Raw genomic sequence first — 23891 nt, 5'->3', positions numbered from 1 at the left:
ATCCCTTTTTTGAAAGTAGACAGTGTGAGGTAGTGGTGAGTTTTTTGAAGTTGTATTTTCTTGTCACCATTTTTGGAAAATTAAGAAATTAAGTAATTTTTTTCACAATTTTTGTTTTTACATATTGTCACCAGGACTACTGTGTGGCGGTGTACAGGGACACTGACTGGTGACAGTACATTACAAAAAAAAATTTAAAAAAAAGTAATAATTTTTATTCAAATGTTTAAATATTTTTTATTTTTTTTTTACATTTTTTATTTTTTTTAACAATTTTTTTACATACTTTCATGAGAGTTGTTTAGTGGAACCATAATCACCATAGTAGATAATTGTAACAACAATGCTTTGAACTGTCATGAATAAGTTTCATTATTAACAGCTGTGATTACTAGTGATAGCTAATCACATGGTACAGGATGCTGTGATTGGCCCAGGTTTCATGTGATAGCTGTGAGCCAATCACAGATCACTGCTATAGGAATCTCAGCTGTTATGAATCCATTTTGTCCGGTGCGTCCTAAACTGGATCAGGAACAATCACGTACATGTCCATGATTGTGCCTGAACGTGTCACCTGAGCTTAGGTGTATGTGAGCCATACAAATGAAAAGTATATATACCACTAATTATTATTATTTATATAAATATATATAGATATATATATAAAATTAAAGTTGTACGTGGACAATTGTTCCATTTCATTAGAGTTATAGAATTATGTGTTAGAATGTCACTTTGGAATTCACAAAAACAATTATGACAAATATGGCAAAATACACTGCAACATTTTGCACATGCTTGAGTTTAAAAATGCTGCCAGTATAATAGAGTCTGTCCTGATATGACCTACAGGCTCTTGTGTTTTCTGTGCATGCATTTTCTGCTTAGAGCAACAGAAAAGCTCAAGAGAAGCATTGGAATTAAGGCTTTTCTTTGTAGTGGGATAAAAGACTACAATCTAGTTTAAAGTGAATGTGCGTGCATGTATTTTAGAGATTTTCAATACAAAGGTTCAAAAGAGGATTTTGGTGACCAATCAAACAATTGCAAACCAAATAAGCTGTCATAAGCAGAATCGACAATAGATGCCTAGAGAGCAACACAACAATCTGATGTGATGTAGATACTGTGTATGTTAATCCACACTGTAATCTATTCATACATGCAAATGTTAGCATTGTGGTGATATATTTAAATAGAAGCAGAAAAAATTCATGAGATGGTTAGTCTGTGAAGTCCATCTAAAATGGGGAAGGTAAGCAAAAAATATTAATTATAATAACCACATATCACACAACAAAATATGCACTTACAACTCAGCAAAATTTTCATTGTTTTCAGTAAATTAATTCCCAGATTATTATTTTTTTTACCATTTAACACAGGGAATCAATATTTTTCTTAACAACATGCAGCACTGAAAATGTGAATATTAAATAATATTCCAATATAAATCCCCTTTCTAACTAATTATGTTACAACAGTATATATTGAAATTGGTAATTTGTAGGTTTCACCAGAGGTAATCTTTAAATGTCATTATGTTGTAGTTAGTTATATAAAAAAGTGATCTGTGAAAAAATAACTTTAGTAATTTTTATGACTATACTTTTGTTAAATGAAAAAGTAATGTACCAGGAAAGAAATCTATGGTTAAAATATTGTTGTTTTAATCAAGCAAAACTTTAGATCAGACATTTTATCATATTGTATCTACAACTAATCTGGTATTTATGAACATTTTCAAAAGGGACGTCTGCATTGCATTCCAATCAATTTTAAATTTTTTTTTCTATAAATGTATGATACGATTGGTTTCTACAGATAACATTATCAGTTAAAATATGAGCCCCGGTGTCATAAATATTTATTGGTGTAGGCAAATATAAAAGCATTAATTTCATTAACAAATCTTTTCAATAAAAAAGAGAATTTTTTCCTAAATTGAGGTATATCTAATGTATCTATATGTTCACATTTACATTATTGTAAGGACACCAGCTAAAATTTCAAGGCAGTCTAAAACAATTGAGTACTGTCCGTGATACTTTTTTTATTTGCACTAACATACAATTTTTCAGGACAAGCTTTCAGCGTATGTCCCCTTTTTCAAGGTCCAAGCAGTACTAATACTAAGACCTTGAAGAAAGGGGACATACCCCAAAAGCTTGTCCTGAAAAATTGTATGTTAGTGCCAGTAAAAAAAAGTATCATGGTCATTCCTCAATTGTTTATGTCGCAAGTGCACTAATATGACTACAATCACCTCAAGCAAGGAAGTCTAAATAATTACTAATGCTTGATTCTGAAATAGCAGATGCAGAAATGAACTGCAACAAAAACAAATCTGCACAGTCTCTTCTATTAGCAGCTGAAGCATTTTCATTTTTCATACATACAGTATGAAGGTCATTTTATCAAAGGTGGGTTTCTAATTTGTAAAGTGAATGCTGACTAAGCTTAGTAATATATGGAAGTTGTGTTTACTTTGAATACCCAATCATGTGCAAGCAAAATTGAAACAAAAAACAATTTATCATTATTTACCAAGCTGAGTGAACATTCACTTCTCTAAGTAAACTGTCTCTAATTCTTTAGTAATCATCCCTATGGAGTGGGTAGGGCATGGATAGGGGATGCGTAGGCTATCTGAAAGTGGAGTTCCAGCCATTTTTGTGGTTATTAACTCCTTGGTGCCAGAGTCTCCCAGCCCTTTAAGGGCCGGGAGGAGGGGTTGGGTTTGGGGTCATGTGACCGCCGTGACACGCCATCACGGTGGTCACATGATCGGGAAAGGTCTCGATTGAAAGAGGAGATCGGGACTTTTCCGTGAGTACCGGACATGTGTGCTGGGAGCGTGCAGGGCGCACGCTCTCAGAACATGTTTTTTTTAATAGAGCGCAAATGTGCGGCCACTCGGCGTCTAGGCCCAGATGCTGGGAGGCCGCACATTTGTGTTCGGCCGGCGCCAAGAGGTTAAAAGTCAGCAGCTACAGTAGCTGCTGACTTTTAATAAACACACACTTACCTGTCCCGGAGTCCTAGCGATCTTCTCACCTGCGCTGTCCCTTCTTCCCTTCTCTCCTCCACGGCGCCAGCATCTCTACTGTGGGCCCCAGGCTGTGACAGCTTGCGGCTTCACAGCCTGGTGACCACTGCACATGTGTGAGAAACGCTGCACTTCCTAATTGGTCCACAAGTCTTCTGGGACCTGTGAAAGTTCCCAGGAGACTGTGGGAGGACAGAGGGGGCCGAACATCCAGATCACTTCGCTGCAGTGAAGTGAGTCTGGAGTGGGAGTGGGTACCTGTAAAAAACAGGTATCCGCTCCCCCCAAAAGGTGTCAAATATGGCAGTGGGGGGGGGGGCAAATAAGCAGAGCTTCCATTTTTGAATGAAACTCCGCTTTAAGGATATGGCATGTTTTAGAAAGCAAAGGTGGACATTATAATATATAAGAGGAGCCTCAGAAAAAAAGTTATTTGAGTTCAGTTTAAAATTGTACCAAAACTAATGAAAAACTGCAGAAAATAAAAGCATTAAAGGGTAAACCGTATATACTATTGTTTCTTCTCCTTTTTTCCTATACCAAATTTTCTATTATTTATATACTTCATATCTTTTTTAACTAACTCAGCCTAAAATGCTTCCCACCTTATATACAGTAGGTGGCAGCTTCAGCAGTAATGCACCACTCATTCTTAGTGAAAGCTTCAAATTTTCCCTTCTTTCTTAATAGTTACATGTCTTCGCCTGTTAAATTGCTTTCCAGTAAGGTGTGACAACAGGCTCCTTTGTTTGCCAATGTAGCAGAGATATGTAAGACATTATTAAGAACAAGACAGGCTGCTTCATTGATTGTAATCAGATTACTGCAGGTATAGGTCCTACAAGAGGTCGACGTTTATCTACAAAACTTTGGTTCATCCGTTTCTTATTGGATTATTAAGAACTAGCACAGATGGTCAAAGCATAGATGTTCTATGTTAAGAGTAGACAGGGTTGCTGTACATGTGTGGTGGACATCTACATTAAAAAGAAGCTAGAAAAAAAGTAAATTTCTCTTTGCCTACTATCCTTTTGCATTTTTCTGTGATATAATACTTTAGGTGCATATGTAGTATTTTAAACACTTTAGGACCGCCCTATAGCAGATATACTGTTACAAGGCAGCACCTGTGCACAGAATCACGTATATATGTCATTCTGCATTTCCGAGTAGGGGCCATATGCGAGGCCACGGATGTCAATCACCGGGTCCCGGCCAGTAATTATCCGCCGGCGCCCGGAGATTACCAAACATCTCCGACAGGGAGGAAGATTGTTTTGTTTACAATATTCCTCCCTGTCAGCTCGACCACACTGCTCAGGATGGCTGTGAACAGTACAATATAAGGCTTAAACACTTTCATATTATGAAGGAGAGGAGGGAAACTTCTCCTGAAATCTAACACCAGCCAACACAAGGCATATTCATGTGATGGAGGAAAGAGCAGAAGTAGAGCACTGTAGAGGCGAGTATAACATTTTTAGAAGGACAGCTTTACCCAGACCTTGGCATTTGTTCTAAAAGTAACAGGATATCTTCAAGTTTTGCTCTCTGTATGATAAATATGCAATGTTATATTAACCTAATGGTTTAACTTTCCACAAATTTCACATCTTCTAATTACAGATAATCTTTTTTGAAGATAAAAACTTCCAGGGTCGCTCATATGAGTGCAACTGTGACTCTGCTGATTTGCACTCCTTCTTCAGCAGATGCAATTCTATCCGTGTGGAGAATGGAAATTGGATGATCTATGAACATCCCAACTATAAGGGACACCAATACTTCCTGAAGAAAGGGGAATACCCTGACTACCAACAGTGGTTGGGTTTCAATGACTCTATCAGGTCTTGCCGCTTGACCCCACAAGTAGGAGCCCTTTCTGCTATAGCAGATTAAATCAATACATCTTTGCTAGTATTGCTATAAACACAATAGCATCTATTTACAAACAATAAATACAAAAACAAATCATGAAAATCCTTCTGTCTTCCAGCATCGAGGTACATTCAGAATCAGGGTTTACGAGAAGGAAGATTTTGGAGGCCATATGATGGAATTCACAGAAGACTGTCCACATGTCCATGAGCAATTCCACTATAATGAAATTCAGTCCTGCAGCATTCCTGAAGGACAATGGATTTTCTATGAAGAGCCCAACTACAGAGGACGCCAATATTATCTGAGGCCTGGAGAGTACAGGAGGTGTTCTGATTGGGGTGCAAGCAATTCTCGAGTTGGATCCTTCAGGAGAGTTCTGGATTTCTTTTGATGTCTCTACCTTAAAGTAGTCACTATGTGATAGCAGCAATAAATACAATTGCAAATATCAACACACTTTGTTTTTATTTCCAAATATACATGTTAGATCTGAACAATATATATGTGACTTTTCTATGAGCAAATACATCAAATCAAATGAAATAAAACCAAAAATTATATAAAAATATAAAATTATAAAAATTATATAAAAATTATGTCCAAAGTCCCACCGTGTCCAAAAATAAAATCAAAAATCCCAAAAAATAATCCTCACAAGTGTAACACAAAAACTTAAACTTTTTCTTCTTCTTTCATCACCAAAACCTTCTTAATACCCGCAAATCCTGATGTTCGTACACCTCAAAAAGAAAAAAACTCGACATAGTGTCATACCTTAAATAATATAAAACACACGTGCCACTCGCTGTGCAGCATGCAAAATATTAACTAAACGTGTATACTCAAACCAAGTGTCAAAACACATACAAATAAGTGAAATGACAATATGAGTGAAAGCACATTCACATAGGATATGCAATGCAATGTGTGAAAACCACTCCACAGATAACACTGCCAGTGTATAACACCACACTCTATATATATAAAAGGTGATAGCCAAAACCCAAATCACCACTCTCCAACTCTAATATGGATGGGTAATTACCCTATAGCAGAAACAGCAGGGCAGATTAACCACTCTGGGTTACACTCTCCTCTCATCGATTTTCTCCAAAGACTAGGGTCACTTCCTCCACTTTCCTCCAGAAAACCAGTCACAATAAAAAGTATTCTTCTTTATTGGTAACTCACATAAAAATTCCGTGGTAACAGCTCCTCCTCACAAGCAGTGTACACATGGACAGGTTCAGGGAAACATAAACCGCATGTTCCCACTTCCAAGAAGGTTAGGGGTAAATATTGATATCGATATATGGAGTATTGATTTTTAGGTATTAGAATAAGCGTATTGGGGATGAATAACAATATAGGGCAGAAGTCTAGAAATTATAGATATGCCTTTTAATTTTGACCAGTAGAGGGAGCTTTTTTGTATTTGCTCATAGAAAAGTCACATATATATTGTTCAGCTGGTCTTCAAGGGTGAAGGTAGATCACTTTTCTGGGATATTATAGGTTGAAGTGTTGTGATATAGAAGTATACATGTTAGATCTGTTGCTGCCTACTATTATAAATGAACACCATAGTTTTCTATTGACATATGGTAATTACAATTTCTGGCAGCTCAAAGTTCAAAATTAATGTATAATATTCCTTTACTAAGAAAACAACATAATCTGTGGGAAAATATATTTTCTACATGTTGGTTGTGATCAAAAAACATATTAAGCAAAATGGAGGCTTTATTGAAACCTACTGTACTGTATTTCAGAATAATGTATGTCAGATGCAGGGGAATTTCTGGCCTGGCAGGCAACCATAACAGCTTGCCTTTTAGTAAGGAAAATACAGTATATTCCTGTGGGCTAGAGAAAGTGCACCATGCCCAGTGACTTGTGGCCAGGGGCAGACTGACCATTTGGAAACTCGGGCACTGTCCGAGGGCCCGGGGTCAGTAGGGGGACCCCATGAGATGCCCCTGGTACCTTTTTCATAGGCGTTTTTGAGTTTGGGCAAGGACACAGGGGCCCCATGATCCCCTATTGCCCGGGGGCCCCATGAGTTGTCAGTCCGTCCCTGCTTGTGGCCATTATGAAAGGTATGTAGATGGTTTTAAAAACATGTTTACTTGCGACACACCTATTCATATCTTTCAGCATCTGCTTCCCTTGCTATTCTTGCAATTTGGTCAAATGACATCAGAGATCTGCAATGGAAACAGTGTTGGAAGTTGTTTTTCCAGAAGCTGTGACTGCAGGTCTATATTGGGAGCCAGTAGGAATAAAATGGCCAGCATCTGTCACTAACTGAAGATCTTGCTCTGTTTAATGTCTGAATGGTAAAGTGTCTCCACTCCAACCCAAAATATCTTATTAGTGTTGGCCCAGGGGCTGTCTCCTATTAATCTTGGTTGTCTGACTGCCTTCAAAAGTTTGAGCTACTCACTTAGAATTATGCACTAAGTGAATTCAAAGTGGAATCTGAACTCCTGATCTGCATACCTGTCCTAGGTCAGTTACTCAGAAAGTACTGAAGACATTGGAATAACATAATAGTGAGGCAGTTAAAATGAGAGATCAGAAATGGAAACCACCATTCTATCCTCTAAGTACAGGACTGATTTAAAGTAATTCTATTAGTAGCTTGGTCAGTTCAAGTAGAGAACACAAGGACAAAAGCACACTTAGTTTACCTTGTTGCAGTATTTCTCTGACCGTGCAACAAAATGATGTTTACAAACACATATGTATCCTCCTACTCTACAAAACAGAATGTCATATTAAAGCCCAGCTTCATTCCTCTTATTTATTGTTTGACATTGAAAAGTTCCAATCCCCCCATATATCTTTATTATTATTATTATTATTCATAATAGAAATAATAATAACAATAATATTAACAATAAAAATAACAGTATTATTTATGTATTTATTTATTTTTGCTGTCTCCCTACTGGATAAATGCACTTTCTGTCTGGACAGAAACTGGTGATAAATCCCTCCAATGGGGATAATAACTAAAAATCACTCATTTTGTAAAATATGGATTTTTTTTTAAAGCTTTCCATGCCTTTCTTTCCTTTGAACAACTGCACACTCTATTCATTTTAAAGACATCCCAGATAAAAAGGAATCCTCCCAACAGGGCCCTAGATTGAAGGGAAAATTTGTCAGAAATCTAGCACTGTCCTAGTGTTTAAAAAAAACAGTAATTCCACTGATCTTTGCCCAATCATAAATTGGGAAATTTGTACAGAATAAGGGTTCCAAATATTGTAACTAATAAAAAATATATAGATAGATGTTATTTTTTTTTCATTATAAAGTCAAAACACGTGAACAATACATACCTTTTAAACTTTGCTTCCTGCTTTATTCTTTTAGCGTACATTACAAAGTTAGCAGTAGATATTCATACAGCAACATGTGAAAACAATAGTTTTAGTTGGTTTTCTACATATCAGCTCTTCGCACACATGGCTAAACACAAATAAGTTGACATCATCCATCTTAAATGCAGATATCAGCACTAGAAGATGTATTTAAAGGGTTTAGAATTGTCTACTTACACCACTGTGCATTGTAGTTAAAAGGTTTCCTACAATGGGCAAGGTAAGGGCATTTTTCTTTGGAATAGAAAAAATAAAGAAAAAACAACTGATCATGCCTGTTAGCCTGATTGCAGTAGAAAATTCACTGAGGAATGCTTTAACAAATACGGTAGCTAATAGACTAACAATACCAGATCAACATATATGATGTTCAACAAAAACACATAATTTACTAAAAGGATGTAAAGTCATAAGTGAATATTATTCATGCAGCTGGCATGATACATCTGGATTGTGTACATGTATTAGATGCAGTGGGGTTGATTTACTAAAGGCAAATAGACTGTGCATCACTCATTTTCACCAGAGCTTAGCGAATGTGGTGAAGCTTCACTTTGTTAAGAATACACAGGTGCAAGGAAAATACAAAAAAAAAAGCATTTCTGCTTGCATATGAAAGGAAAATAAAAATTAGCAGAACTTCACCTCATTCATTCGAACTCATTCGAACTTCACCTCAACTCTGGAGAAAATGAGTGCAATTGCACTTGCAAAATGCTAAGTCTATTTGGCTTTAATAAATCAACCCCAATAAGTCACAACAGACTGCTACAAATCTTAATGTGCTAGAACTAAGAAAAATGTAGACCTCGCAGATAGCCTAGACTGGAGGTTTTCCATCATTTTCTTATGAAAGTTATGAATAGTTAAGGAACACTATGGTTATTGAACTGAAGTAGAATAGGGACAACGTTGGTTATGAAAATAGCATGTTTTCAATATTTTAAAATTGAGCTGTGGAAAATAGCAATGGTCTTAAGCAGGGCTTTTTTTCTCAGAGAATAGGTGAAGGAACTCCCCCCTTCTGAATCACTTCTTGTCTCTGCCCCCTACTCACCTCCAAGCACAGTCCCTTGGTTCCACCCCTACCAACCTCCCAGTACCATTCCTTATAGAGAATACACAGCCAAGCATCATTTTGTATGTATTTCTATCTAATTTATATGACATTTGTTAATTATAAGAAGAAAAACAGTAAAATAGATGCCCTGTAGGCAGCAGCAATAGACCCCCAAACAACAAAATACCACCCCAGCAACAATAGACGCATAAGCAGCAGCAACAGATCTCCCAGCAGCAGCCAGCATCAACAGACTCTCCAGCAGCCAGCAACAATAGACCCCTCCCTCAACAACAGATTCCTTCCAGCAACAATAGACCCCCACCAGGAACAATAGACCTCCCCAGCAACAATAGACCATCATGCAAAAATAGATCCACTCCAGTGACAATAGATCTCCCCAGCAGCCAGAATCAATAAACTTACCAGCACATCCCAGCACCCCTTGCCATTACATACATTTAGTGCTGGAGGTGCTGGAAGTTTCCCATGTTCCCGCTGAAAAAAGCCCTGGTCTTAAACAAATTTCATAACAAAAAGGTAATAGGACAGGGCAATGCCAGATTGTGTCAAAATGGCCTTAAACCTTAGATGCACACAAATATGCGGCCTCTTGGCGTCTCAGCCTTGAAGCCAAGCGGCCGCATATTTGCGTGCAATTATAAAGTACATATGAGCTGAGAGCGTGCTCCCAGCACATATGTCCGTGACTCACGGAAAGGTCCCGATCTCCCCTTGCGATCGGGACCTTTTTCGATCATGTGACCGCCGTGACAGTGAATCACGGTGGTCACATGACCCTAAAACCCCACCTCTCGGCTTCTGAAACTCTTAAAGGGTTGGCAGGCGCCGACGCAAAGGGGTTAAATTCCTGAGGCTTTGGAGCTGATTTACTAAAAAGTCAAGCATCTACAACATGTATTGAAAAACCTGTGAATGTTCACTTAAATCGGAGCTCTACCCAAAATGGGAAGTTCTGCTTTAAGGACTGGTCTCTCGCTCCCCGTTAAGGATTGTCACCTTTGGGGAGCAGGGGGGAAGTGGGTACCCGAAATTGACAGGTACCCTCTCGCACTTCTGCTGTGATCGCCTAGCTAGGCGATCAGAAGCGGAAGCTGTCCTCCTCCCCTCCCTCCCTGTAGTCTTCTGGGACATGTGACAGGTCTCAGAAGACTATGGGGCTATTCACAAAGCACAACACTTCTCGCACATGTGCAGTGGGCACCCGGCACAACCTGTCACAGCTGGGTGACCACACTGAAGATGCCTGTGCCAGCAACAAAGGGCAGCCAATGAAACAGGCTGTGGGGGGCACCACAGGATCAAGGGACAGGTAAATGTCCGTTTTTTAAAAGTCAGTAGCTACAGTTTTTGACATTTGATAAATAAGTGTTTTACATAATAAATTCCCTCCCAGTATCATGTGACTATATCACTTGTTCTAAACTTTCTCTGAAGTGATTCCCACCCTGCTGGATACAACATTGAAAATAGAAAGCAGCTCACCCAGATTATGTAATGCGATTAGGAAGACAATTTTTTTGGGACATGAAAAGATTCAAAGCATCTAATATGTTTTTCTCTACTGAACTATGCCTTTATTCTGGTTCCTTGGCCTCCATATTTAATAATGTTAGGCAACATTTCATGTGCAGCTAAATTGCTGCACCTCTGAAAAGCTATTTTTTTCAGATCAGTGGTGAGGTTTTTTTTACCCAATAAATGCCCACGGTTTACTGGGCATTCACAGCTCGTCCCCATTCTCTTGAATGGGTCACATTCAGTGACAGTGCTTCCACAGCCATGAAGCAAAGCATTGCGACATTAGCATGTGAGTACCCCCTCTGATGCCTTTGCAGCTTAAGGAGGTGTAGCTGAGGAGGCTCTATAAACATGGCTCAACCACATGTTTAACCGCTTCCCGTCCTCCCTATAGCAGAAGTACTGCTACAGGGTGGCATGGATATGCAAAAGTACGTATATATACCTGTTTTTGCATTTCCTACCCGCGCCGCCATTTGTGGTCTCGGCTGTCAATCACCAGGTCCCGGCTGGTGATTACTCACCAGTGTCCGGTGATTGCCGAGCATCTCCAACAGGGGGGAGAACTGTTTGTAAACAAAACAGTTCTCTCCTCTGTCAGCTCCTGCACACTGCTTTGCATGGCTGTGTATAGTAGAGCCATGCAAAGCAGTGTGTTTACAGTGAAGCAGAACACAGTTGCAAATGTCACACAGCACACAGTTAACCTGTTGATTGTCCCAGATGTTAACCGCTTCCTGCACACTGTCAGCACTATTTTTAGCACTGATCACTGTACTGGTGTCAGTGGGGATGTCATTGACACCAAGTCAGTTCCCCCCAGTGTCAGAATGCCCACCGCAGTCCCGCTATAAGTCCTGATCGCTGCCATTACTAGTAAAAATTAAAAATATGGAAAAAAAATCCAGAGTATATATCGCCATTTGTAAACGCTATAACTTTCATGTAAACCAATTAATTTACACATATTGGGATTTCTTTTTAGCAAAGACATGTAGCAGAATACATTTTGGCCTAAATTTATGATGAAATTTGATGTTTTAAATTTTTTACTGGACATGTTTAATAGCAAAAAGTCAAAAATATCGTTTTTTTTTTAAATTGTTGGTCTTTTTTTTTTTAAGCGCAAAACATAAAAAAAGCACAGGCAATCAAATACCCCCAAAAGAAATCTCTATTTGTGGGAAAAGGGAAGTAAATTTAATTTGGGTGCAGCATTGCATGACTGTGCAATTGTCAGTTAAAGTAGTGCAGAGCCCTAATGCAAAAAATGGCCTGGTCAGAAAGAGGGGTAAATCTTCTTGCCTCACTCCCCCTTGGCAAGTCTAAATGAGCCCTTAGTTAGTTATAATTTATACATGATAGTTTTGATTCCTCTGTAAAATAAAATTGGTATTAGTTGAGATGGAAGTTTTAATTTGCTTTTTTTCAGTGTTAACTCGATAGGATTTAACAACTTCCCATCAGGCCCATGTACATAAACGGCTGGACGGGAGCAGGTGGATGTTTCTAAACGTCCCCTTGCATCCATTGCCTGTGCGCACTCCCTGGGAGATCGCGGCACGGAGATCGAACACTAATCGCTGTACGGGACCTCTGTGTGAGGTCCTGATTCATGTGATCACCGATTGGCTAATCAGTGATCACATGAATAGTAGTAAACAAGATGTGACTTCCTGACATCACTGCTTACTACTAGTGAAATCTGTGAATGATCACAGAGGTCACATGGTACCTGGATATTCACAACAGCCTTGTACCATATGACAAGCTGTGACCAATCACAGCTCTCACAGTATTTCTCAATGGTTGCAAGAATGCAGCCAGAGAGAAGGAGAAATTATTGCTTTTACAGACTTTATGGGTGTAAAAGCAATCATTTTTTTTTTAAATAAATACATAGATGAATACATTTTGGCCAAGATTTATGAAGAAAGATTATTTATTTGCAAAATTTTATAAGAAAAACACTTTTTTTTCAAAATTTTTGGACTTTGTCATCTATATAGCAAAATAATAAATATCCTAGTGGTTAATAAATACCACCAAAATAAAGTTTTATCTGTCTAAAAAAAAATGCTAAAAAATTCATACGGATACAGTGTAGCATGACCGTGCAATTGTCAGTCAATTGTACTGAAAGTTGAAGTTAGAAGTTGATTGGTTATTGTGCACAGCTGCGACAGATTCTGTGTGCACCAGCTTTAGTAAGTCTACCACCATGTCTTTTCAAAAGCTGTGAAATGAATCAGAAAACTTTGGCAAAAGCTTCAAGCAAACTGGAGATTCATAACAGACATAATTGCCGTTAGGAAAAAAATCAACTTGAGATTCAACTAGAGAAAGAAGAATTTTTTTTTCATTAGTACTTATTTATTCCACTTGAAGCTTGTACTGTTTATAGTACATGGGTATTTGTTCATGTCAGAACTGCTTTTCTCTTCATACAAAGGGAATGCCAAAGCTGCTTGATGCAGCTTAGAAAGAGATCCTGTTCCTGTGAAGGAACCCAGAAGGATCTCAGAAGCATCTGGGAGTGATCTCATATACTCCCACCTACACATGCCCACATAGTGACATACCAAAGCAGAAAAATCAATGAACGGTTCAAAATAAATAGATGACAAAAATGCGATAATGGTAAAAATAAATGTTTAAATATTTAAGGGGCGAATGATTGGGTGCAAACAGCAAGCTCAATTATTGAAAATTAATTAGAAATACTTAAATCTGTGGAAGAAAAAAAATCAATAATGGATTTGAAAACTGTCAAGCTTACAATTAAGTAATGTCATAATTATACTCCAATATACTTATGTGTGTTAAAGTACTATTAATAATACATATCATGAATGAAGCTGTGGTATTACCTACCGTGTACTAAATCTGCCATTTAAAATGTCAGATACATAATTCAGTGCATTAAATATTCTACTTAATATTGTGTTGCAGCTAGTGACATACTGTATGTTGGTCACTGACCCAGTGTATCCTGTGTCCTTGAGCCTATCACTGGTCAGGACCCCCTTCTAGTTTCTGCAGTAAAGTGTAAAATGATGCAATTCTGTTGCCCTCCAGAGTATAGGATCCTGCTGGAGACATGAAACCAGGTAGGATTTAGTTAGGCAATTAAAAAAATTATATTATTATAGTTCTTCACTAAACAATTGTGGACACCGGGCGTGCTCCATCAAAAAAAAATGTCATCGATATACACAGAGTGTCAACTTGCTATCAATTCCTAACATTAAAATTATAGCAATTTAAATACAATCTAACAGCAGCATCTGCCTCTGCCAAAAAAATGGGCTGTCTGACACAGTGGTGTTGATTTGCTAAAGGCAAATAGCCTGTTCATTTTGCAAGGTAAGTTGCGGTTTGCAAAGGAATTTACCCCAGAACTTAGTGAATGTGGTGAAGTTTCATTTTTCAAAGACTACCTAGTCACATGCAAGGAATAAAAGAAACAGCATTTTTGCTTGAACATGATTGGATAATGGAAGTCAGCAGAGCTTCATACTCATTCACTAAGCTCTGGAACAAATACACTTGGAAATTGAAAAGCCTTTAACAAATTGACTTCACTATGTCAGGCAGTCCATTTTTTGACAGGGTCAGCTGCTGTTATGCATTCAAACCAACCTCAGTGTTTATTAGCTCTTTTCAGACACCAGATAGAGAGATACAAAGCAAGATTGTTACGTTTGCAGTGTTTCAGCCATCTACAAATCAATGGCATAAGGTTCAATCTGCGTATGATGCCAGCAAAGTCAGCCTAAGAATTTATTTGTTTTAATATTTTTTAAATAATTTTACCTATCATAACATTTGCTCCTAGGTAACCCGTTTTAAAGCTTTAGTTAACCCTAATCTGCCCTAAATGAACTTCATTTCCCCCTTCTCTTTAACTATTATTTTAATGCTGATTTTTTTCTATTTTGTTAATTATTAATATTAAAACATTTTTGTTTTTATTAACTTTGTTTTTTTCTCAGTCTTGCTTAACCGCTTCCCAACCGCCCTCTAGCAGAACTACAGCTACAGGACGGCAGGGCTGAGCAAAATCACGTATCACGTAATTTTGTATTTCCGGGTAGGGGATGCCATTGGTGACTTCAGCTGTTGCTCATCGGGTCCCGGCCGGAGAGTCCCCACCATCACACAGCAATTGCCGAGGAACACTGACGGTGGAGCGACCTGTGTGTAAACAATACAGATCTCTCCCCTGTCAGCTACAGCACACTGCTTTGTATTGCTCTGTATAGCAGAGCATTACAAAGCAGCATGCTTACACTGTAAAACACACACAGCACACAGTAAAACAGCACACAGTTAATCCTTTGATCCACCCAGATGTTAACCCCTTCCGGCCCAGTGTCATTAGTACAGTGTCAGTGCTTTTTATTAGCACTGATCACTCTATTAGTGTCACTGGGGAGTGTCAGTGACAGTTAGTTAGTCCCCCCCCCAGTGTCAGAATACCCGACTCAGTCCCGCAGTCTTGCTATAAGTCGCTGATCACCGCCATTACTAGTATAAAAAAAATAATAAAAATTCCAGTATATATACCGCCATTTGTACACGCCATAACTTTCACGTAAATCAATTCATTTACATGTATTGGGATTTTGTTTTAGCAAAGACATGTAGCAGAATACATTTTGGCCTAAATGTATGAAGAAATTCGATTTTTTTAAATTTCTTCACTGGATATGTTTTATAGCAAAAAGTCAAAAATATTGTTTTTTTTTAAATTGTCAGGCTTTTTTTGTTTATAGCACAAAAAATAAAAAACGCAGATGCAATCAATACCACAAAAAAAAAGCTCCATTTGAGGGAAAAAAAAGTACATAAATTTAATTTGGGTGCAGCTTTGCATGACCGCACAATTGTCAGTTTAAGTAACACAGCGCCATATCCCAAAAAATGGCCTGGTCAGGAAGGGGGATAAATCCTCTAGAGGGCAAGTGATTAACAAAAGTGCAACATTGAAAAAATTACATTATTTAATTTGTTAAAATAACTTTGCAATGCTTTGCACTAGAATCATAATTTTAGTATCTTGGGGCGAAAAATGTGATAAAATATTCTGTGTACTTTTTATCTATATTTGCATAATTTTTAAACTAACACTGTACAAACTGAGTGTTTTAGGTTGTATATTTTTGGTCTATGGATTGCATAAAAAATTGTTTTGCAGCACAATATCATCAAAAGAAATCTATGTTTGTCTTAAAATACCAATATATGTGTAACTTTGTTATCTTAAGTAACGCAAAACTAGACACATAGCAAAAAATATAAAATTTCTCTAGTCCATAGGGGGTGTAAAGATGTGAAAGCTAAAGTGACTAATATTAACATAAATTATTTTAAAGTTATCCCTGCTGATTTATTACTGTGAGGCTAGATGAAGAATACAGCTTATTTAACCACCTAACTATCATTGTACAGTGGAGTTGTGAAGTGTAAGGTAAACCGTTTATTTTAATTTAAATTTTTATTAATTTCTTTTATATATTAAACATTTTTAAAAAATTGGTTATTAAATACTACCAAATTTAAATTCTATTTGTCTCAAAATAATGATATAAAATGTATTTGGGTACAGTGTTGCAGTCAAACTATCACAGCACTGAAAACTAAAAATTATATTGAAGTGGTATTACTGCCCAGTAACCAGTTAATTATTAAGATGTTAAAAGCTTTAATCTGTCAAGTGGTGAAACCACAGAAATGTCATACTACTATGCATTTTAAAGGAAACCTAATATAAGAAACATGAATGGTACCCATTGTTGACAATGCTAGTTGGTTTTAGAAATGACCCTTCTGCTTCAGTGCTATGGGTCATTGACCTAAAACAAGTATGCAGATACGAACTTTTGACTTTCTATGTCTGTCCTGATCTGCTATTGTTCTGGGTCCAGGGGAGGACTGACCATTAGAGCACTCGGGCACTGCCCGAGGGCCCAGGGTCAGTAGGGGGCCCCATGAAATGCCCCTGTACCTTTTTATAGGCTTTTTTGGGTGTACTTTGAGTGTGGGCAAGGACACAGGGGCCCCATGATCCCCTATTGCCCGGGGGCCCCATGAGTTGTCAGTCCTCCCCTGTCTGGGTCATTGAGCAAAGTTACTGAATTTGAAAATAGGCCAAGCAATTTGCATTTTCAGAATCTTTCTTGAGTTTTTTTTTTTATAAGGTGGACCTTTAAACCTAGGACCATTAGAAATCTGCTATCGCTTATCTTTTATAATTGCTATAGGATTTCTTATCATTCCTAAACTTTCTAGAGTTTATATACCCCTTACATTTAAGAAACATACAGTATATGTGAAGGATTCTCCTCAATTATTAATTGATGTGTTGGGCCCTTTAGACATTTAAAACAACATCACAATTACGTGTACACAATTACTATCAATTTTCAGGTAATTAATATGAACATTGACTATATTAGGACTTTATATTTTGCCACACAGATCATATTCTATGAGAACAGAGACTTTCAGGGCAAATCTTATGAAGTTTACTCAGACTCCCTTGACCTTTCCTATTACTTCAATTGCTGCAACTCCATAAAGATTCCTACAGGAAACTGGATGTTATATGAATTTCCTAACTTCCGGGGCAACCAGCATTACCTTCCTAATGGAGACTATCCTGATTTTCAATACTGGATGGGATTTAATGACTCTATCATATCTTGTCAACTAATTCCTTATGTACTGTATGCTTTATACAAGGTTATACGTAATTGCCTAAGCATTTCATCAGCTCTTGATGCAAATACTGTGAAATTTTTGGGTGGTCATTGGCATGTTAATCAACCCGACAGCACCTTATATTTCTTGCTTGCTCATGCATCCATGCATGTTAATGTATGTTTGAATGTGTGAGCACAACCATGCTAGAAGGACAACCTCTGCAAGGTAATTTACAATGGATGATTAGCAAATTAAGAAATGCATAATTAGCAAGGTCTGGCTATTTAGGAGACCCCCCCCCCCAACATAAAATTGCTGGATAAAACACAAAATAAATTACTGGTTATAAAAAGAAAGATTAGTAATACAATACATGGGTTCAGGACACCTCTAAGAAAGGGTTATAATGTTATTGGGTCTTATTGGGTGATCCTGGTATGCAGATCACATTATTACAGGATCTGGATCCTCGGCTTTCCCAGGACCTCAGTAAAAGACCCAGTGACATCACCCTTGACTAGGCAAAGAAACAGAAGCTGGATTCCTAGATAACTTTTTCTTTTTACTGGTATTATGTTTTTTTTTTTACCTAGGTATTGTACAAGAGAAAGGGCCAGTAAAACAAATGAACCTTGGATTTCACAAAGTCATCTTTAATGAATACATAAGGATTTGTTAAATGTGAAAAACAAATAATCATAAAAAAGAAAAATCTTTAAAGTGAAAAAAAAAAAAAGTGGTATGTCATTGCATAACCACATTCTAGAAACTAGATTCTAGTTAAATGTCTATTATACTGACCATTTGATTTCAGTAGTCATAGCCCTAGAACATATATGGAGACCGGGAAAGTCATTTTCTCAGATTTTCTCACTGTAGATGAACCTAGGATACCTATACTTACCAGCAAAATATTATTGGAAAAGTGAATATTTATGGGCATGATGAGCGGTAGTTAAAAGTACCAGGTTGCGGCTTACTTGGACCATTTGTCATATTGTGATTATTTAAATGTCAAAATGGTTATTATGCAATTTTCTATCTTTTTCTGATAAGATGTCTCGGGTGAACCAGATGTTGTTTTTCATTGGTGGTATGTTCTTGGCTTTGTTCCTTTCTCCTTATTTATGCTTACATCTAAACAGGGAGGAATAAAAGGTAAAAGGAAAAAGTAAGGTATTGTCAAGATGGCCATGGATCCTGATGTTCTCTGTTTTGATTGGTTACTATTTCTGTTATTCTGTCTATTACAGGATCTGCGTATAAACATTGTCTTATCTATGTGTAATCCTGTTGTTGCAGTAGCAGCATTGTAGATTCTGTAAGCACTGTTTTTTTTATTGTCTTGGCAATAAAAGTTGTTTGTATTTTTATTATCTGTATTGATTAAATGTGGAAATTTTAACAAATATTGGTTTGATTGATGCCTGAAAAGTCCATATTCCTTTTTATGTATCAAACTTTTCAAAGATTCCAGTAGAACCACCTGGTCTTATGTTCCTCAGTTTTGTCTCAGATAGCTGAAGTCAGGTCCTCCAGTTCTATATCTTCTTCAGGAGATCAATATTAGTCTAGAGCAGGGGCGGACTGACTATTTGGGAACTCGGGCACTGCCCGAGGGCCCAGAGTCAGTAGGGAGCCCTATGAGATGCCTCTGGTACCTTTCATATGTTTTTTTGGGGGTGGTTTGAGTGTGGGCAAGGACACAGGGGTCCCATGATCCCCTATTACCCGAGGGCCCCATGAGTTGTCAGTTAGCCCCTGGTCTAGAGATACAAAATAGATATATTCAGCATATATTACATAGTTACGTAAATATAAAACAATACATTAGTTTGGTTTAACAATCACTTACAACTTCTTGGAATTTATCAGAGTGTACAGATAGTATGGAAGGGAGACATATAGGTCATTGGTATATCTTGGATGTGGGGGCACATCTATATGGGAACAAGCCAGAGGAATATAAGCAGAACTGGAGGATTGTACCTCTATTCGAAAAATCAACACACTATCCATATAGTAGTTATCGTATTTGCCGGCGTATAAGACGACTGGGCGTATAAGACGACCCCCCTACTTTTCCTGCTAAAATGTAGTGTTTGGGCTATGCTCGCCGTATAAGACTACCCCTCTTCCAATGCACACCAGTGGGAGGAATAGTGCCCCATCATTGATGTCAGTGGGAGGAATAGTGCCCCATCATTGGTATTAGTGGCAGGAATAGTGCCCTATCATTAGTATCAGTGGAGGAATAGTGCTCCATCATTGGTGTCAGTGGGAGGAACAGTGCCCCATCATTGGTGTCAGTGTGAGGAATAGTGCCCCATCATTGGTATCAGTGGCAGGAATAGTGCCCCATCATTGGTATCAGTGGGAGGAATAGTGCCCCATCATTGGTATCAGTGGGGGGAATAGGTGCCCCAACATTGGTATCAGTGGCAGGAATGGTGCCCCATCATTGGTATCAGTGGCAGGAATAGTGCCCCATCATTGGTGTCAGTGGGAGGAATAGTGCCCCATCATTGATGTCAGTGGGAGGAATGGTGTCCCATCATTGGTGTCAGTGAGGGGTGGAATAGTGCCCCATCACTGGTGTCAGTGGGGGGTGGAATAGTGCCCCATCATTGGTGTCAGTGGGGGGGAGGAATAGTGCCCCATCGTTGGTGTCAGTGGGAGGAATAGTGCCCCATCATTGGTATCAGTGACACCAATGATGGGGCACTATTCCTCCCACTGAAACTTGCTGACCCTGTTCTCGTATGGTGCTGCTGCAGCCAGCATATGTGGTTGCAGCAGCACCTCTACACAGAACACTTACCTGCTGCTCCGGCACTCAATTTTCGCGGGGCCGCTCGGCTCCGCCCCCTCGCCGGTGATTGGCCGCCTGTGTGCCTTTCCTGAGCTACAGTTCTGGCGGCCAATCACCGGTGAGGAGGCGGAGCCGAGCAGCCGCACGAACATCCAGTGGCCGAACTGAAGGAGACGCCGCGCTTCCTGGACCGGATCGTCGTGGGACTGGATCCAGGTAAGAGACATCAGCCCCTGCAAACCCCTGTACTTAATGCCGCAGCCCCCCTAAACATGTGTACCGGCGTATAAGACGACCCCCGACTTTTGAGAAGATTTTCAAGGGTCAAAAAGTCGTCTTATACGCCGGCAAATACGGTACTTACTTCGGACCATATATACCCATCAGGATACGTATATTAGAATAAAATGAGGACCTCCTAAAATGTAACAGCTAAAACTATCCAGCGCTGTAAGGGAACAGAAATCATTTTATGGAGGTATTGCTTATATGTCCCGTAGTACAGGGCAATAAAGAGTTGCAGCCTAATATACTCACCATAGCCTCAATCTATTAATTATACGCCCTCCTCGGTTCACAAATTAGAATCACTTCACATCAGGTGAATAATGCAGGGATAAAACAAATTAAAGTGTTGCGCTGCTAGCATAAATCAATACATATAAATATATGAAGAAAAACATGACTGACAGTCCAAACAAATGGTAAAACATGAAAATAAATGCAATTCTTTAAAAAATATCCAAATAAGTGAAAAATCTTCCTGCTGGTGATTGCACCCAAAATCATAGTACTGTAAATCTTCAATGCACGTGAATCACCACAGTGAACATAGGCTTCCAGGTGGACTCCATGGACAGGTTCTCGCATGGACCTGTATGTAAACACAGGTCAAACAAAGGATCTCCCCTATTAGTGGGGGTAACACATAACTTGCTCCCCTGTGCACTCTTCCCTTTATGAATCACTGGACCTTTGCAAATGGTACCCGATTTCAGTACAGCCAACTCTGTGGATAAAGCTCGACAACCACAAAGTAGACCATAGTGCAGTAGGCTTCTTTAAAAGGCATGTATTTATTAAGGCATATGAACTTACATGCTAACCCATCGTATAAAATTCAAAATACTAACCACAGCTTACAAAGTCATCGACAACACTGCCCCTAGCTACATTTCCAATCTCATCTGCAGATATCACCCAGATTGCCCACTCTGCTCCTCCCAAAATATCTTCTTCTCTAGCTCCCTCATCACCTCCTCCCACGCTCACCTCCAGGACTTCTCCAGAGCCTCTCCCATCCTCTGTAACTCCCTACCACAGTATGTCCGGTCAGCCCCCACCCTGTCTGCCTTCAGGCAATCTCTTAAAACTCACTTATTCAGGGAAGCCTACCCCACCTCCACCTAAGAACTGTACTTGAATCACCTCCACCAGATCATCCACCGCAGCTATCACCTTTTGTATCACCTCTCCCTTCCTTTAGATTGTAAGCTCCACAAGCAGGGCCTCCTATTCCTTCTGTACTGAAATGTATTGTAATTGTACTGACTCCCTTATATTGTAAAGCGCTGCGCAAACTGTTGGCACTATATAAATCCTGTATAATAATAATAATAATAATAATAGTGTTAAAAATTCCTGAAACAGCGGCCAGAATCAAACAATAGAGAGCAAGATCCTGTCTGTCGGAACAATGTAGGAGTGCTGACGTCACCTGACTTCTCACGTGTATCGTCACACACCACATGACTTCATCAGAGGTAACACTCGCATCAGGTGAATAATGCAGGGATAACCTTTGCACGGTGTATAGCCATTAGCATCACTTTTTCAAGACCAGCTAGGGGTATTTATCTAGAGTATAAAAGGCGATATTAACTGCTGAGCTCACCAGCAAATACCCTCCTGTAAATCAAACGCCAGACACTTACCCTTACATTCCCCCTGGAAGACTCAACTTTTCTTTGACCATAGCCTTCTCCTATTCGTCCACCTCTAAATGTGCCCAGCCAGAAGTGTGCGTTGGCCAACTGGACAGTGTGTGACGTCATCCGACCCTGCCACAATTACTGCTCCTGCACCAGCTATAGCCCATGCATGCGCAGCACCATCTATGTAGGAAGGACCGAGCACAACAACAGGCATACTGAAACGCACCTGCAGCAAAGGGAGGTCAACCAATGGCTGCTGCCCCCTGGTGGCACCCTACAGGCCTACTGCCCATCCCCACACACCGCTCATGGATGTGGCAAGGAGGAGGGGGAGAGAACAAGAGGCCTTTGTGGCCGCTCATCCAAATTGTGGGATCAACCAGAAAACCCTTCTCCCCTCTAGCTAGAAACAAAATAGATACAAAAATCAAAACAACTATAGCAGAAAATGAGAACACATCCATGCAGCCATAGAAACAAATCCATATAATAAATAATGACAATGCAATTATTTAGGACTGTAGACAAATTCCTATGCAATGACAAAAGGCAATGCAATGAAATAAGGTGTATCTACAGAAAGGATTATAAGACAGTGTAAAGGAACCGACCCAACCTGCGCTGAGTACTTCCATTAGAACACTGCTTCCCCGTCCGAACAACGACAACAGACACCACAGCCGACCATACAAGACTAGATGACATTCTTGAAGTAAACCAGGAGGTAGACTACTTTATTTGAACACAGATACAAGATATATACACTCAGGGGGCAATCCCCCCTACCTGCATAATGACACAGGGCGGGACAATCTACATTTAGTAACAAGAGACACACAGGTATTCAAACTTTACACCAGCAGACAGTCACATCAGGAGGGAGGGTTGCTGGAGACACCCCCACTAAGCTAATACACATAAACACATACATCCCATAATAATTTGCTCCCAAACCAGACAGACAATAGAACAATGGGATGCAACCACATAACACCAAACAATCCACAACCCCCACCCCACCTATCTCCTAGACATGTCTACACAATATTAGGACAGATCACCCTGTACCCCTAACAGGCACAAGGTGACTTACACATAAGAGGGATATGGGGAGCTGAGACAGGGGTCTCCCCACCTCTCCAAAGTGAGCTGGGTTCCATGGGCCCCCCACCCAAAGTGACTCCCGTCACAGACAGTACTTCATTTAATCCTGGAGGTTTGGTCGCATTTATTAATATTATACAGGATTATATAGCTCCAACAGTTTGTGCAGCTCTTTACAAAATGAAGATAGACATTACAGTTACAATACAATTTGGTACAAGAGGAAACAGAGGGCCCTGCTCGTTAGAGCATTTAACCTTGCTATCCATAATGTTTCTTTTTTAGGATTTTTTTGCCCTAATTTCCCCCTCTGGAGTCCTTAGGAATAACTTCCAGGACTAAAAAGGAATTGAAAACAATCTGACAACTTAGACAAAGACTGAATGATCATTTATATTATTCATCC

At 39.1% G+C, this 23891-nt stretch overlaps 1 protein-coding gene across 1 annotated transcript; it reads left to right on the top strand.

The window, feature by feature from the left end:
* The first annotated feature begins 1134 nt into the window (after positions 1-1134).
* Positions 1135-5385, top strand: LOC149473815 (gamma-crystallin-3-like). Its single transcript, XM_089671466.1, has 3 exons — positions 1135-1258; positions 4679-4921; positions 5049-5385. The coding sequence occupies exons 1-3, from the start codon at positions 1250-1252 to the stop codon at positions 5322-5324; spliced, it is 528 nt and encodes a 175-aa protein (XP_089527592.1). The 5' UTR covers positions 1135-1249; the 3' UTR covers positions 5325-5385.
* Positions 5386-23891: the final 18506 nt, after the last annotated feature.

Source organism: Staurois parvus, unplaced genomic scaffold (genome assembly GCF_062004578.1).
Source record: "Staurois parvus isolate SC_StPar_1 unplaced genomic scaffold, SC_StPar_1.0 ptg000011l, whole genome shotgun sequence".
Lineage (NCBI taxonomy): Eukaryota > Metazoa > Chordata > Amphibia > Anura > Ranidae > Staurois > Staurois parvus.
This window is presented reverse-complemented; position numbering and strand designations above follow the sequence as displayed.